At 40.2% G+C, this 15,435-nt stretch overlaps 1 protein-coding gene across 2 annotated transcripts in view; it reads right to left on the reverse strand.

Annotated features, from left to right (window-relative positions):
- The window catches only part of mrps9 (mitochondrial ribosomal protein S9), a 106,079-nt gene that overhangs the window by 49,734 nt on the left and 40,910 nt on the right, over positions 1 to 15,435 (reverse strand). For both annotated transcript variants that reach the window (XM_078545596.1, XM_078545595.1), the window contains exon 5: positions 6,550 to 6,629. In XM_078545596.1, the coding sequence (XP_078401722.1) occupies positions 6,550 to 6,629 (80 nt within the window). The remainder of the gene's footprint in view (positions 1 to 6,549; positions 6,630 to 15,435) is intronic.

Consider the following 15,435-nt stretch of genomic DNA (forward strand, 5'->3'; position numbering starts at 1 on the left):
ATTATTTGCATTGCAATCTGGGAGCATTATACAAATCTAATATATGAATTAATAAAACATGTAAGCCAATTGCAACCAGTGGGATTAAAGCTGTGTAATGGTTCTAAATTGTTTATTGGTAAGTACAAACCTGAGAGTAAGTACAAATATACACTGAAACAAATGCAAGGGCTACACAGTAATATATTCTCTAACACTAATTGTTGACTTCTACTAGGACTGAGACATTGATAAATTATGGATGTGATATTTCAAAATGTATAACATCAAAACTGACATCAGGTAATAGCGGAATGATTTACAGAAAGGATTTCCACATTCTGATTCCAAAACTTGTAAGCAACATTTGGAAAAAGATCTCAAAATGGAACATAAGAAGCATTGTTCAAGTGTTTTATGAACATCATCGTTACTCTGGATCAGTGTTAAACCCTCAACACAACCTTGGATAGACAGATAAAAAGCAAAATACTGCAGATGCTGGAAATTGGAAAAAAGAACAAAACACTGGAAAAACTCAGTAGGTCTGTCAACATCTGTGGAGAGAGAAACAGAGTTAACGTTTCGAGTCCGTACAGCTCTTATTCAGAGCTGGATATTTATTTACTCATTTGTGGTTTACAAATATTAGAAACTGAGTGAAAGAAAATATGCAAGAGGAAGTGTGTGTAAGGGAGCAACAGAAAAAGAAAAGGGAGAAAGTAAGTAAGGCAGAGAAGAGAGAGCAAGTGAGTGGAAGAGGAAAGCAATGCAGAAGAGAGAGACAGAGAAAATAGTTAGAAAAAGAGAGCACACATGCTACACATGCTAGTCAAAGTACATCTTTTCCAACTATATAATATGGTTGACACTTTAGGTAAAGGAAGTCAGTGAGAATATTGCAGGTGCCTTAATTATAATCATTCAAAGTCCTGTTGATTCAGGAATCATTCCTTTACATTGCAAAATTTCACATGTCACTCTGCTAGTTAAGAAAGATCAGGAGAATACCAGAGGATTATAGGCCAGTTAGCCTAACACCTCTTGCTGGGAAATTACTAGGGTCTATAATTAAGGATAGGGTGACTGAACACCTTAAAAATATTCAGCTGATCAGTGAGTCAGCAAGGATTTGTAATGGGTAGGGCCACCTGACAATCCTGACTAATCTTTTTGTACAGCTGACTATAGTGAACAGGGGACAGTCTATGGATGTTACTTAGTATGATGAAAGTATAATAATTTTTATAATATTTTCCTGGTTTATTGTGAAGCAGGTTTATGGGGGGATGGGTATAACTGGGTGTGTGTGTGAGATTTAATTACATTTGGAGTCATGTAGACTGCAAGTTTGAAACCAAAAGAAGCTAGGTGCTTGACATGCTAATGAGTAAACATGGATGCTGGTTTAGCATGTAAGGTGTGAAGAGAATTTGCATTTTTAGATCAATGAAGAGATTTGGATTTCAAAGGGATCTTAGTCTGTTTACAGCTAGCCAGATAAGCAAGGCTAAGGAATGTGTTTATTTTGCCCAAAGGTTAATGGCGATATATTGCCAACATGAAAGTTTTTATATTATGAGGAAGATACAGTTTCAAAGACATATGGAACAATAGAATTTACATATTAAAAAGAGAGAAACATATATAAAGGAGACCATGTAAGATCTAAGAGGAGTGTGTGAAATAGCTTTAATAAACCATAAGCCTGCTCAATAACGAAACTGAAGTTGGGGAAAAGCCATTTGGAATTCTGCTCCAAGTGGGTATTGTGTTAATTTGCTGGTTCTGTTTTAAATCTAAAATCTATTTTGGACTGTTGCCCTAAAGGGGGTGTAACTGGGGGTAAGGTTAATTAGGAATTTTAGGAATTATTATAATAGTAAGTAATTGTAGTCTTACGTATGTGCTTGAAATCTTTTATATTTTAATAAATATTTTAATCTAATTTTTAAAATCTCTAAAGATCTTGATGGACTTATTACTTCTGAATTCAGCGCACGTATCTCATAATAAATACAAATTGCAAAATGTTATGATAGCGCGACCAAGTTTCCTTTGTGGATTTGGTCCACCTGCCACACATCATCTGCCACACAGCATAACAAACATATTGACTTCTAGAAGGTGTTGGAAAAAGTTCCACTAAAAGAATGCTAACTAAATTTGGATTTCATAAAGGCAAATTATTGGTCTGGTTAGGTAATTGGTTGAGTAGGAATAATAGACAGGAGCTCTAATTGGTCGGATGTGACTGGCAGTGTACTGCAAGGATCTGTGTTGGGGCCTCAATTATTCATCGCATTCGCTGAACTTAGATGATGGAATAGAAAGTCACATTCCGAGTTTGTTGAAGACACAAAGGTAGGCAGCTTTGTAAGCAGTGTAGATGGAAGCTTAAAATTACAAAGAGCTATCAATAGGTTAACTGAATGGACAAAACTGTGGCAAATGGACATTAATGCAGACAAATGTGAGGTGTTCACTTTGGACCCAAACAGAAGAAAACAGAGTGCTTTCTAAATGGTGAAAAGCTAGAAATAGTGAAGGTCCAAAGAGGCTTGGCAGGGGGCCATGTATATATTTCATTAACATGTACAGAAAATAATCAAAAAGGCTAACTGGAATGCTGGCCTTCATTTTTAGAGGACTAGAATATAAGGGGACAGAAGTCATGCTTCAGCTATACAAAGTTCTGGTTAGACAACACTTGAAGTTCTGTGAACAATTCTGAACACACCTTAGGAAGAATACACTGGCCATGGAGAGAGTGCAACACAGATTTACCCAAATGATACCTGGACTCCCAAGGGTTAAATTATTTGGAGAGATTACATAAACTAGGGTTGCATTCCCTGGAATTTGTAAGGTTAAGAATGATTTGATTGAAGTTTACAAGATATTCAGCAGAGCAGATAGGGGAGATGGAGAGAATCTGTTTCTGCTGTTTGCGGAGTATAGGGCAGGGGGCATTGTCTATAAATTAGACAACCAGATCTTCTAGGAGTGGTTCGGAAACACTTATAAATGCAAAGTGTGATGGAAGTTTGAATCTCTCTTCCACAAACAGCAATTGATGCTAGGTCAATTGTTAATTTTAAATTTAAGATTGATACATTTTTGTCAACTTTAGTATTAAGGGATATGGGTCAAAATTCTGGAATTCCCTTCCTAACAGCACTGAGGGTGTGCCTACACCATATGGGCTTTTTCAAAATTCATTTACAGGATGTGGGCATCGTTAGCTAGGCCAGCATTTATTTCCTGTCCCTAATTGCCCTTGAGGTGGTGGTGGTGAGCTACTTTCTTAAAAGGCTGCAGTCCCTGAGGTGAAGGTACACCTACAGTGCTGTTTTGAAGGGAGTTCCAGGATTTTGACCCAGCGACCATGAAGGAATGGTGATATAGTTCCAAATCAGGATGGTAAGTGGCTTGGAGGGGAACTTCCAGGTGGTGGTATTGTCATGCACCTGTTGCCCTTGTTCTTCTAGATGGTAGCAGTCATGGGTTTGGAAGGTGCTGCCTAAGGAGCCTTGGTGAGTTCCTTATAAATGGTACACACTGCTGCCACTGTGCGTCGGTGGTAGAGGGAGTGAATGTTTGTGGAAGGGGTGCCAATCAAGTTTTGTCTTGGATGGTGTCAAGCTTCTTGAGTGTTGTTGGAGTGGCACTCATCCAGGCAAGTGGGGAGTCAGGTGGTGAGTTACATGCCAGCGGATACCTAGCCTCTGACCTGCTCTTGTAGCCACAGTATTTATATGGCTAGTCCAATTCAGTTTCTGGTCAAAGGTAACCACCAGAATGTTGATAATGGGGGATTCAGCGATGGTAATACCATGGAATGTCAAGAGGCAATGGTTAGATTCTCTCTTGTTGGAGATGGTCATTGCCTGGCACTTGTGTGGCGCGAATGTTACTTGCCACTTGTCAGCTCAAGCCTGGGTATTGTCCAGGTCTTGCTGCATTTGGATATGGATTGCTTCAGTACCTGAGGAGTTGTGAATGGAGCTGAACATTGTGTAATCATCAGCGAACATCCCCACTTCTGACCTAGATGGAAGGAAGGTCATTGATGAAGCGGCTGGTGATGGTTGGGCCGAGGACACTGCAGCAGTTCAAGGCAGCAGCTCACCACCACCTTCTTAAGGGCAATTAGGGATGGGCAATAGACGCTGGCCTAGCCAGCGGTGCCCACATTTCATGACAGTAAGGGTGGATTTATGAAGTTAGGTCACAGGTCATTCATGATCTCACTGAATGACAGAATGATTTGCTAAATAACCTCCTCCTGTTCCGAGGTTGGCAGTTCTCTGATCACAATTTGTGAAAGTATATTAATTGTCACTATATTGTGCCATCTTATTGAAGAGTTAAGTAATTCATACTAGTGTATTACATTTAACAGATAATTCTCAGTGAATTCTAAAGTGATGATTGAACTAAAGAGTTTGCTCTCAGTTTATAATGCCAGAAATTCCAAAAGCAAACAGACTTTGCTTAATGTCTTTAAAATCACTTATAATACTTTCATATCTTTAAAAATCGGTATTGATTTTCATTGCATTTCTGTTTGAAGATAGAAGTAATGTCATGTGATGTAGGACAAAGTATTATTGATTTTTTTGGCCGAGGAGCAGAAGGTATATTGAATTTGTGACACAAGACCCATAATATTACCAGTATCCTTTTAAAAACAAACTACAAGGTGTATATTTCCTAGTTGTAATCTATTTGCAGACTTGCAAAGGTAAAGTACGTAGTTTAAAAAATTGAACCAGGATGTATTAGGATTCTGGGTTGGAATTCATATGTATAAAAAATCAAAACAGCAATAAGGCATCATATAAATCTGTGTTTACTTCATCAATTCTTCATGGTTTATAATACATTTACAGGTTACTTTAACATGTTTTGCTTTATAAATATCATGAGTGACTGTACCTGCATTCATGTACAAAATATACACATCATAATTGTTTGTCTCTATTTCCTCTTTCGTATGTAAACTACAACTCAAATAGTACAAAATGCGTGTAAAAGAACATTAAAATTTTACTGGGAGAGGGAGAAAGAGGCAGAGAGATGGAGGGGGCTGTGGGAGAGGGAATGTAACAGGACAATCCAGACTTATTCTTTATCAGTCATTGCTCTTTGAAAGAAAATGCAACCTTTTACAAAGTAAAAGCTGCAACAAAAAACACATCAGCCCAAACACTAATTCCTTGTCTACCTGTACACGGAAAGCAGTGGTAAGAAAAACAGATGCCAACTTGGGTCAAATAATGTCTTACCCCAGCACATCAGCAGGAAATGTACTCAGGACAAACATATGCAATAGCAAAAATACTGCATTAGTGCAATCACAAGCAGTTTGCAAAACCCATTTTCCTACCCCCTACCCCAGAAAACACAGCTAAAATTTCCATCAAGTTCCATTTTACCTCATTTATTTAACCAAAATCTAAGTTTGCATCAGCAGAAAGTCTGAACTTACACAAATAACACACCTTTTAGACCAATACTTTTTTCACAAGGTTTGAAAAGGCACAGTTAGTTTACATTCAACTTGTGCAATTCAACTGAGCCCAGTGACTCAGAAAGATGGTACGCCAGATATGTCGGCTTGTTGATTGGTTACCTTTTGACAGCTTAGTTAATTGGATAACTGTCTAACTCAGGAAGTCCCTCAATAGAAATTTGGACATAAATAATTTCAGAAACTGTTTTTGTGCCAATATTGGGAGTAGCAGCTAAAAAAAAACCACAATTTATTTTCAACGTTCAAAGACTGAACCCATCAAACCACTCAATCCTGCAGTACACAATAACACTTCCTTCAATAGAATTCACTTTTCTTAAATAGGCAATATTTCAAACTTTTAATGTTCAAAACCATATGAAATATGATATTTCTATATATATTTTATATATAGTTATATCCCTTTTTGAATTTTTGAAATAAGATTTAAGCTATGAAACTAATGAAAACTGCAGTCAAGTAAAAAAAATCCAGACAGTTAATGATTACCTTATTCCAAGACTTTTCATATTCATTTATGCTAACACCACCAAAGAAGAAAGTAGATACATGTAGAGGAGTTAAGCAAGCCAAAATGTGGGAAAAAACAGTAGCAATTTGATTCATAAAGCTTGAAAGAAGTTTAGTAAGACACCACACTATGTAAATTATAAAAAGAGCACACAAATGTACATGTTTGGTGGACCACGCTATACTTGTGTCAGACTTCACTGTAATGTTTTATTTGACTGGCATAAATTTCAAATCATAATGAATGGGACTTGGTGCAGGAGAGGATACAGGCAAGCAGAATTTTGGATGAGCTGTAGTTTATGGCAGGAGAGCATGAGTAGCCATGTCTGGATTTACTTTGACAATGGAAATAAAACCAGTATGTTACAATATCAGAAATGGTTGGTTGTTTGCACATACACTTGCTCTCAAATTTTATTTAATTTTGAGAAGTAAATATTAATTTAAAAGATGCAAACACAGTCATTTAAAGATGTAATAAGTTATTGCCATTGCACCCGAATTGTTTGTACACTTACATGCATAAGTGAATAGTAGGACTGCTTTCCTGTGTAAAAAAGGTAACTGAAAGGACGACCATCTTCTCCCCATTGGATAGCTGTTAAACGTAGAAAAAATTGTATTTTAGTTTATCTAATACATATTTAAATATTCTAATGACAACAGTGAAGTAAATTTGTATCTAGCATTTTCAGTGCACCGAAGTACATATTGGGAATTTGGATGTCTGCTCATGATTTCTTGTCTTTTAATATTAGGGATCCAAATTTCCCATATTTGCCAATAACTCTGTATTTGAAGTGCTAAGGGCAAACATTTACAGTGCTATTATTTCAAGACAAGCTTATCAATACCAAATGCAACCATGTCAAATTTGCTGTCAACACAGAATTAATTACCCAATTGGATGCTGCTTGACTGTTAGCCAAACAGCCTTTTTTTTACCATTTTCAATAATTTTATATGTTGTAAAGACAAATATGCAAAGAAAATGACAAAAAACTAATCTTTTTAATATCGTGATGATTTTTCTCCAGGGTTGCACACTGCATTATCCTAGAGATTGATCTTCCATTCCTGGAGACTCCAGGGCAATCCTGGAGGGTTGGCAACACTAACTATTGCTCTTCCTGACAATTACCCAAGGCTGAATTGGACTCATTGCAAATTTGGTCTTCTATCTGACCAGGAGATAAGCTTCCAACCAAATAAGCACACCATCACCAAAACCACCTATTCCCACCTCCATAACATCATCCAATTCCACCATTGCCTCAATTCATCTGCTGTTGGAGCTCTCATTCATGCCTTCTTTACCTTTAGCCTTGGCTATTCCAATGCACTCCCAGCTGGCCACCCAGGTCCTACTCTCCACAGGCTTGAGGCCATCCAAAATTCTGCTACTCATATTTTAACTTGCACCACTCCCATTCATCCATCACCCTTGTGCTTACTGACCTACGATGAAGTTATTTAACCAGGAACTAATGTTAAAAATCTCATCCTTGTTTTCAGTTTTCTCCATGGTCTCACTCTTTCCCATCTCGCTAATTTCCTCCAGCCCCACACCTACAACCCTCTGAGACATTTGCACTCCTCCAATTCTGGCTTTGAGTGTTCCCAATTTAATTGTTCAAATATTGGCAGCCAATCTGTCAACTCCCAGGTGTTACAATCATGAAGTTTATAAAATTATGTTTTGGAACTGTATTTTTAAATTTAGGGTCATGAGATCTGTTCTGAAGTTTGTCTGACAGTATGCCTGGGTGGTTTGATAAAACAATGGAAGGCTTAGATTGTTTTACTGAAAATGTGCAAGGTATTTATACTTGGAGACAGTGTATGCGTGTGTGCATGTTTGTTTGTGTGGGGAAAATTGTTTGTATCCAGGAAACTGGCCCGCTCCTTCAGGGGTGAGCCGATCCCGATAGTGGCCTCCATCCGGGGAGGCGCCACCTGGCATTTCGACACAGTTGGCTACTGGAAGTGTTCAAGGGGCAGCCGCCATTGCATTAGGATGTGGTATACAGGAGTGCGCTACCAGCTCATTGAGAGAAAGACGCACTCTCTGCAGATAAATCCCTCACCCTAGCACTGAGGCGCAGCCAAATCAGTCCACTTCAAGCCTGCATTTCCCCAGAAAGAACAATGTACTCTGCTTTTTGATTAATGTCCTTTCTTCCTTTGTGTTATCGCAAGCTGGAGCAAATCAGGCAATAGCCTCTATTATAGTAGCTGATGTGGCTCCCACATTGCAGGTTTTTTGCTAAAGTGGCCCTCACTTGAAAAATCGTGAAGATCTCTGCTTTAGAGGCAGAGACAGGAGAAATTATAATGGGAATAAGGAATTGACAGAGATGTTAAACTAATACGTTGTAGCTGTCTCCATCCTAAAAGATATATTAAAAAAATGGAAATAGTGGGGAATCAAAGGTCTTGTAGGGTTGAGGCATTTACGAAATCAGTATTAGCAAAGAAATGGTACTAGAGAAATTAATGGGGCTAAAAGTTGACAAATCCACTGGACCTGAAGGTGCACATTCTCGGGTTTTGAGAGGTGGCTATAGAGATAGTGGTTTGATCTTCCAGGATTCCTCAGATTCTAGAACTCAACATGGATTGGAGGGTAAACCCCACTATTCAAGAAAGGAGAGAGAAAGACAACAGGAATGATAGGCAGTTAGTCTGACATCAGCAACAGGGAAAACGCTAAAATTTATTATTTGAGACATGGGAGCAGGGCACTTAAAAGTCATAACTTTTTTTGAGGTTGAAATAAGCAGGGTAGATAAAGGAGAAACCAGTGGATGTAGTGCATTTGAATTTTCAAATAGCATTCAGTAAGGTGCCACACAAGAGGCTATTACACAAAATTAGGGCTCATGGAATGGAGGGTGATACATTAGCATGCTCTAAGGATTGGTTAATGGACAGGAAACAGTAGAATGGGAATGAGCGAGCCATTTTCAGGTTGGCAGATTGTTAGTCAGGCAGCACAAGAATCAGCACTGAGGCCTCAGGTATTTATAATCTCGATCAAGGTGGAAATCAAGCAATCTAGGGATAATGCAGGAAAACGGGTTTATGATCTTATTGAATGGCAGAGTAGGCTCAAAGGGTCTATTCCTGCTCCTACTTCTTAAGCAAGTTGGTGTCAATAATAACACTTCTGTGAAGTGCCTTAGGATGTGTTATTAGGCTGAAGTCACGATTAAATCCATGTTGTTGATGATAACTATTGGGAAAGATACAGGGTACCACTGACATCTGTATCTGCTACAAAAGCAAGAGCTAACACCTTTTAGAGCAGGGATGTTCAACCTTCTTGCATGAGGGGCCACATTTCAATATTTTTCTCACTCACAGTGAGCACATTTTGAAAAGTTAAAGCATTAGAAATGTATCTTGCTATTATCAAAACAACAAAAAAAATGTGCATTTTTATGAACAAGCTATAAACAAGACAACTAATTTATTTGTTTACTTTCTTGTAACAATATTGAACACTGGTTTAATGAGATACCTGGCACTGTAGTCACTTGGTGGTAGGTAATTCCTAAATGACCCGACACTGCTTAAAACAACTGCCTGTCATGTATTTGACTACCTATACAGAAAATCATAGAGGGCACTATCAACTTCCTGACAGTTTCCTCCGCCAGTGACACCTGCCGCCTCCTTATAACCTCTTCCCCTACCACTTTCCCCCAGCAGGAAACCTCTTCCTTACCACCTCTTCCCCACCCTCCTCCCAGCAAGCAGCCTCTCCCCTGCAATCTCATCCTCCAACCTCTTCCGAGCAGACAGCCTCCTACTTGCACTCTCTTGCCCCTCATTCCCTCAGCAAGCAACCTCTCCAGTGCAATCTCGTCCCCCCACCTCTCCCGAGCAGACAGCCTCCCTTTTGCACTCTCTTTCCCCTCCCCTCCCAGCAGGCAGCCTCTCTTGCTCCCTTACAGACATGTCATCACCGACACGGCAATGCTCGGGCTGAAAAAAAGAGTTGATTCAAAAAGCAGATTTCTTTTTGGCTGTTTTCCATCTCTGGGCACACTGTTCAAAAACCCAAAACTGGAAGAGGGCTAGGTGCCTGACCTGCCTGAGGGAGGGTCTGTTTCTGAGGTGTGGTTTCAGAACACTGCTGAGATGAGCATTGCCATTTTTGGCTGCAAAGCTTTTAGTTCCAAAAGGTGGCCTTAATGAGCAAGAAATTGTGGATCAGCTCAGACCTCAGACTCACCTTCCCACGGCTCACTGCTCCTCCAATCACAGACTGTTTTCCTCCTGCATTTGCTGCTGATAGCTCACTAGTAAGCAGCATATGCAGGAGAGAAACAGCCTGTGATTGGAGGAGCAGCCCCTTGCAGAATCTGTCACTTCCATTTACCTGTATTTTGAACACTGGTCCGTGGGCCAATTAGAAACCCTGTTGTAGAGCACGGGAAGGAAATTGCAGGGCAGGGGGTTTAAGAGGGCAGAATCACAAAAGATCAGGGTGGGGTTGGAATGTGTATGAGATGTTACAGATAAATGCAGTAGCTATTCCATAACATGCCCCGGAAGAGTTTCAAAAATATTAACCATGGCAAGTGGCCATCTTTTGGGTATGTTACATGATTATCCTCCACCATTTCCTTCATGCTATTTATTGCCGTGACCAACAGCAATGTAACCTTCTTACTGGTCTTCATTTACCATTGAACATATTGATCGGAGATGTAGTAGTCCATTTTTCACTCCCCGAGTAGCGCACATCCAAAAATGAACATTGGGCACAGAATGTTACTCAACAAGAGGACAGATCAAAGAATGCAGTTATAGGTCACCAAACCATGCGAAAATATGAACTTACGAATTAGGAGTAGGTAACTCGGCCCATCGAGGCTGCTCCACCATTCAATAAGATCATGGCTGATCTGATTATATCCTCAACCCCACATTCCTGTGTACGGCCGATAATCTTTCACCCCCATGTTAATCAAGGATTTATCCTTCAAAATATTGAAAAACTCTGCTTCCACCACTTATTGAGGAAGTGAGTTCCAAAGACTCACGGCCCTGAGAGAAAAAAATTCTCCTCATCTCTGTCTTAAATGAGCAACCCCTTATTTTTAAACAGTGACCCCTAGTTCTAGATTCTCCCACAAGAGGTAATATCCTCTCCACATCCACCCTGTCAAGAACCCTCAGGATCTTAAAGGTTTCAATCAAGTCACCTCTTACTCTTCTAAACTCCAGTGGATACAAGCCTAACCTGTCCAACCTTTCCTCATAAGACAACCCGGCCATTCCCGGTATTAGACTAGTAAACCTTCTCTGAACTGCTTCTAATGCATTTACATCTTTCTTTAAATAAGGAGACCAGTACTGTACACAGTACTTCAGATGTGGTCTCACCAGTGCCCTGTACAACTGAAGCATAAACTCCCTACTTTTGTAATCAATTCTCCTCACAATAAATGATAACATTTTATTAGCTTTCCTAATTGCTTGCTGTACCTGCATTACTAGCCTTTTGTGATTCGTGCACGAGGACATCCGGATCCCTCTGAATCTCAGAGCTCTGCAATCTCTCACTATTTACATAATAAGCTTCTTTTTTATTCATCCTGCCAAAATAGACAAATTCACATTTGTCCACATTATACTCCATTTGCCAGGTCTTTGTCCACTTAACCTATCTATTTGTAGCCTCTTTAAATCCTCTTCACAATTTACTTTCCTACCTTTCTTTGTGTATTCAGCAAATTTAGCAACTATTCCTTCGGTCCCTTCAACCAAGTCATTTATATAAATTATAAAAAGTTGAAGCCCCAGCACTGATCCCTGTGGCAAACCACTTGTCACATCCTGCCAACCAGAAAAAGACCCATTTATGCCAACTCTCTGCTTCCTGTTAGCGAGCCAACCATACCAATATGTTACCCCCTATACAATGAGCTTTTATTTTCCGCAATAGCCTTTGATGCGCCACTTTATTAAATGCCTTCTGGAAATCGAAGTGCAGTACATCCACCAGTTTCTCTTTATTCACAGCACGTGACTCCTTCAAAGGACTCCAATAAATTGGTTAAACATGATTTCCCTTTCACAAAACCATGTTGACTCTGCTTGATTGCCTTGAATTTTTCCAAGTGCCCTGCTGCAACATAATAGCTTCTAACATTTTCCCTATGACATATGTTAGGCTATCTGGCCTGTAGTTTCCAGCTTTCTGTCTCTCTCCCTTTTTGAATAAAGGAGTTACATTTGCTATTTTCCAATCTAATAGAACCTTCCCCGAATTTAGGGAATTTTGGAAAATTTAAACCAATGCATCAACTATCTCACTAGCCATTTCTTCCAAGACCTTAGGGTGAAATCAATCCGGACCTGGGGATTTGTCAGCCCGCAGCCCCAGCAATTTGCTCAATAGCACTTCCCTGGTGATTGTAATTTTCCCCCGAATTCCTCCCTCCCATCCATTTCCTGATTTACAACTATTTCCGGGATGTTACTTGCTTCCTCTATAGTCAAGACCGAAGCAAAATACCTGTTTAATTCATCTGTCATCTCCCTACTTTCCATTGTCAATTCCCCAGACGTACTTTCTATAGGATCAACACTCACTTTGTTAACTCTTATCTTATTTATCTATAGAAACTTTTACTATCAGTCCTTATAGTACTAGCTAGCTTTCTCTCGTCCTCTAATTTTTCCCCCCTCATTAATCTTTTTGTCATTCTTTGCTGTTCTTTATATTCTTTCCAATCTTCTCATCTGCCACCCGTCTTTGTGTAATTATATGCTTTTCCTTTAAGTTTGATACTGTCTTTAACTTCTTTTTAGTTAACCACAGATGGTGGGCCCTCGCCTAGGAATTTTTCTCTCTCAATGGAATGTATCTATTCTGTATACTGTGAAATATCCCTTTAAATGTCTGTCACTGAACATCTATTGACCTATCCCTTAACCTCATTTGCCAATTCACTTTAGCTAGCTCCGCTTTCATGACCTCATAATTGCCATTATTTAAGTTCAAAATATGCCACTAAACTTCTGTTGTGCTGCCATGGGGGTGCTTGATGGTGAGAGGGTAGAGGGAGCTTTACTTTATGACTAACCTTGTGCTGTACTTGCCCTGGTAGTTTTTGATGGGGACAGAAATGAAATTTCTCCCTCAAAATTAATGTAAAATTCAATCATCTTATGATCGCTGCTACCTAGGAGTGCCTTCACTATGAGGATATTAATTAATCCTATCTTGTTGCTCAATACCAAGTCTAGTATAGCCTGCTCCCTGGTTGGCTCCAGAACTTGCTATTCTAAGAAACTATCCTGAAAACTTTCTATGAACTCCTCATCGACACTACCTTTGCCCATCTGATTTTTCCAGTCTATGTATAAATTAAAATCCCCCATGATTATTGCTGTACCTTTCAGACAAGCTCCCATTATCTCTTCTTTTATACTCTGTCCTACTCTGTTGTTACAATAGGGGGCCTGTACACCACTCCCACAAGTGACTTCTTGTCTTTATCATTCCTCATCTCAACCCAAACTGCTTCTACATCCTGGTTTCCTGAACTTAGGTCATCCCTCTCTATTGTGCTAATACCATCATTAATTAAAAGCCACCCCTCCACCTTTTCCTAACTTCCTGTCCTTCCTAAATGTCACGTTTAATATGTTAAATGTTTAATATTCAAGTCTCAATCTATGTCATCCTATAGCCATGTCTCTGTAATGGCTGCCAGGACATACTTATTTATTTCTATTTGTGCTGTCAGTTCATCTGTTTTGTGTCGAATGCTATGTGCGTTTAGATACAGAGCCTTTAGTTTTATCCTTTTATTATTTTTGTAGCATCTAGCGTTATCTGATTTACTCTTAGATTTGTACTCTGTCCTGTCGCTGTCTGTTTATCATTTCCCATATTAGTACCTTTCTCTCTTGCTTTGTCTCTACTCTTTGGTTTACCACATCTTCCCAAATTTGATCCCTTGTCCCCACTAATCAGTTTAAAACCCTCTCTACTTCCCTAGTTATGCAGCTTGTGAGGACACCAGCCCCAGCACGGTTCAGGGGTCGACCATTCCAACGGTACGGACCCCACTTTCCCCAATACTGGTGCCAGTGCCCCACGAACCAGAACCCATTTCTCCCACACCAGTGTTTGAGTCACGCATTCATTTCTCTAATCATATTTGTCCTGTGCCAACTTGCACATGGCTCAGGTAATAATCCAGAAATGATTACCTTTAAGGTTCTGCTTCTTAATTTGGTGCCTAGCTCATATACTGACTATGTAGAGCCTCATCCTACATGGACCACGACCACTGGAGCCTCCCCCAACTACTGCAGGTTCCTCTCCAGCCCTGAACAAATGTCCCGAACCCTGACACTGGGCAGGCAACACAGCTGCCTGGACTCTAGCTCCTTGCTACAAAGAATAGTGTCAATCCCCCTCACCATGCTGTCCCCTAATACCACTACATCCCTTTGTGGTCCCCCACTTGAATAGCTACCTGTACCACAGTGCCATAGTTAGTCAGCTCATCCACCCTACAGCCTGCACTCTCATCCAAACAAGCTGAATGAACCTCAAACTCTGTTGGACAACTGCAGAGGCAGACACTCCTGACCTCTCGGTGCCCTTACCTGCCTCAGCTACAGTCACACCCTCCTGTCCCTGACCACCTTCCAAATCAGAAGATCCTATCCTAAGGGGTGTGACCGCCTCTGGATACAAAGCATCCAGGTAACTTTCCCCCTCCCTGATGTGTCACAGTGTCTGCAACTCAGCCTCCAGCTCAATGACTCCGAGTCGAAGCTCCTCAAGCCACAGACACTTACTGCAGACGGGTTTGTCCTGGATAACACTGATAGCCAGGAACTCCCACATGCTGCAGCCATGACACATCACCTGTTCTGTCATGCCTATGTGCTTGAATTAATTACTTTACTATTTTATTTAATTATTTATTTTCTTTTATATATTTATTAATCTTAACAAATTCTGGCACTATTTCAAACCTCAGGAATAGAATAGACCTTGATCACTTACCCAGGTACTCACCAAACATCTAGCTTCTTCCCTGTAGCAGAGCAAGAACCAGTTCCTACAGGGTGAAAGAGTTAGAAAAAGCAAAGAAGCACCTCCTTCCCCATCTCAACAAACTCCCTCAGCTCACCAAGCTCCCGTACCCCCTTACATGTTCTAAACAAAGGGACTAACTGAGTCACTGGGTCCTCTTTTCACCCACTCTTCTAGGTGATGGTTGCTGTCGCTGGGTCCTCTTTTCGCCTGTTCTTCTAGGTGGTGGTTACTGTCTCCGGGTCCTCTCGCTCTTTTAGATGGTGGTTACTGTCTCCCGGTCCTATGTTCACTCACTCTTCTAGTTGGGGGTTACCGTCTCTGGGTC

This window comes from Cetorhinus maximus, chromosome 7 (assembly GCF_964194155.1).
Source record: "Cetorhinus maximus chromosome 7, sCetMax3.hap1.1, whole genome shotgun sequence".
NCBI lineage: Eukaryota > Metazoa > Chordata > Chondrichthyes > Lamniformes > Cetorhinidae > Cetorhinus > Cetorhinus maximus.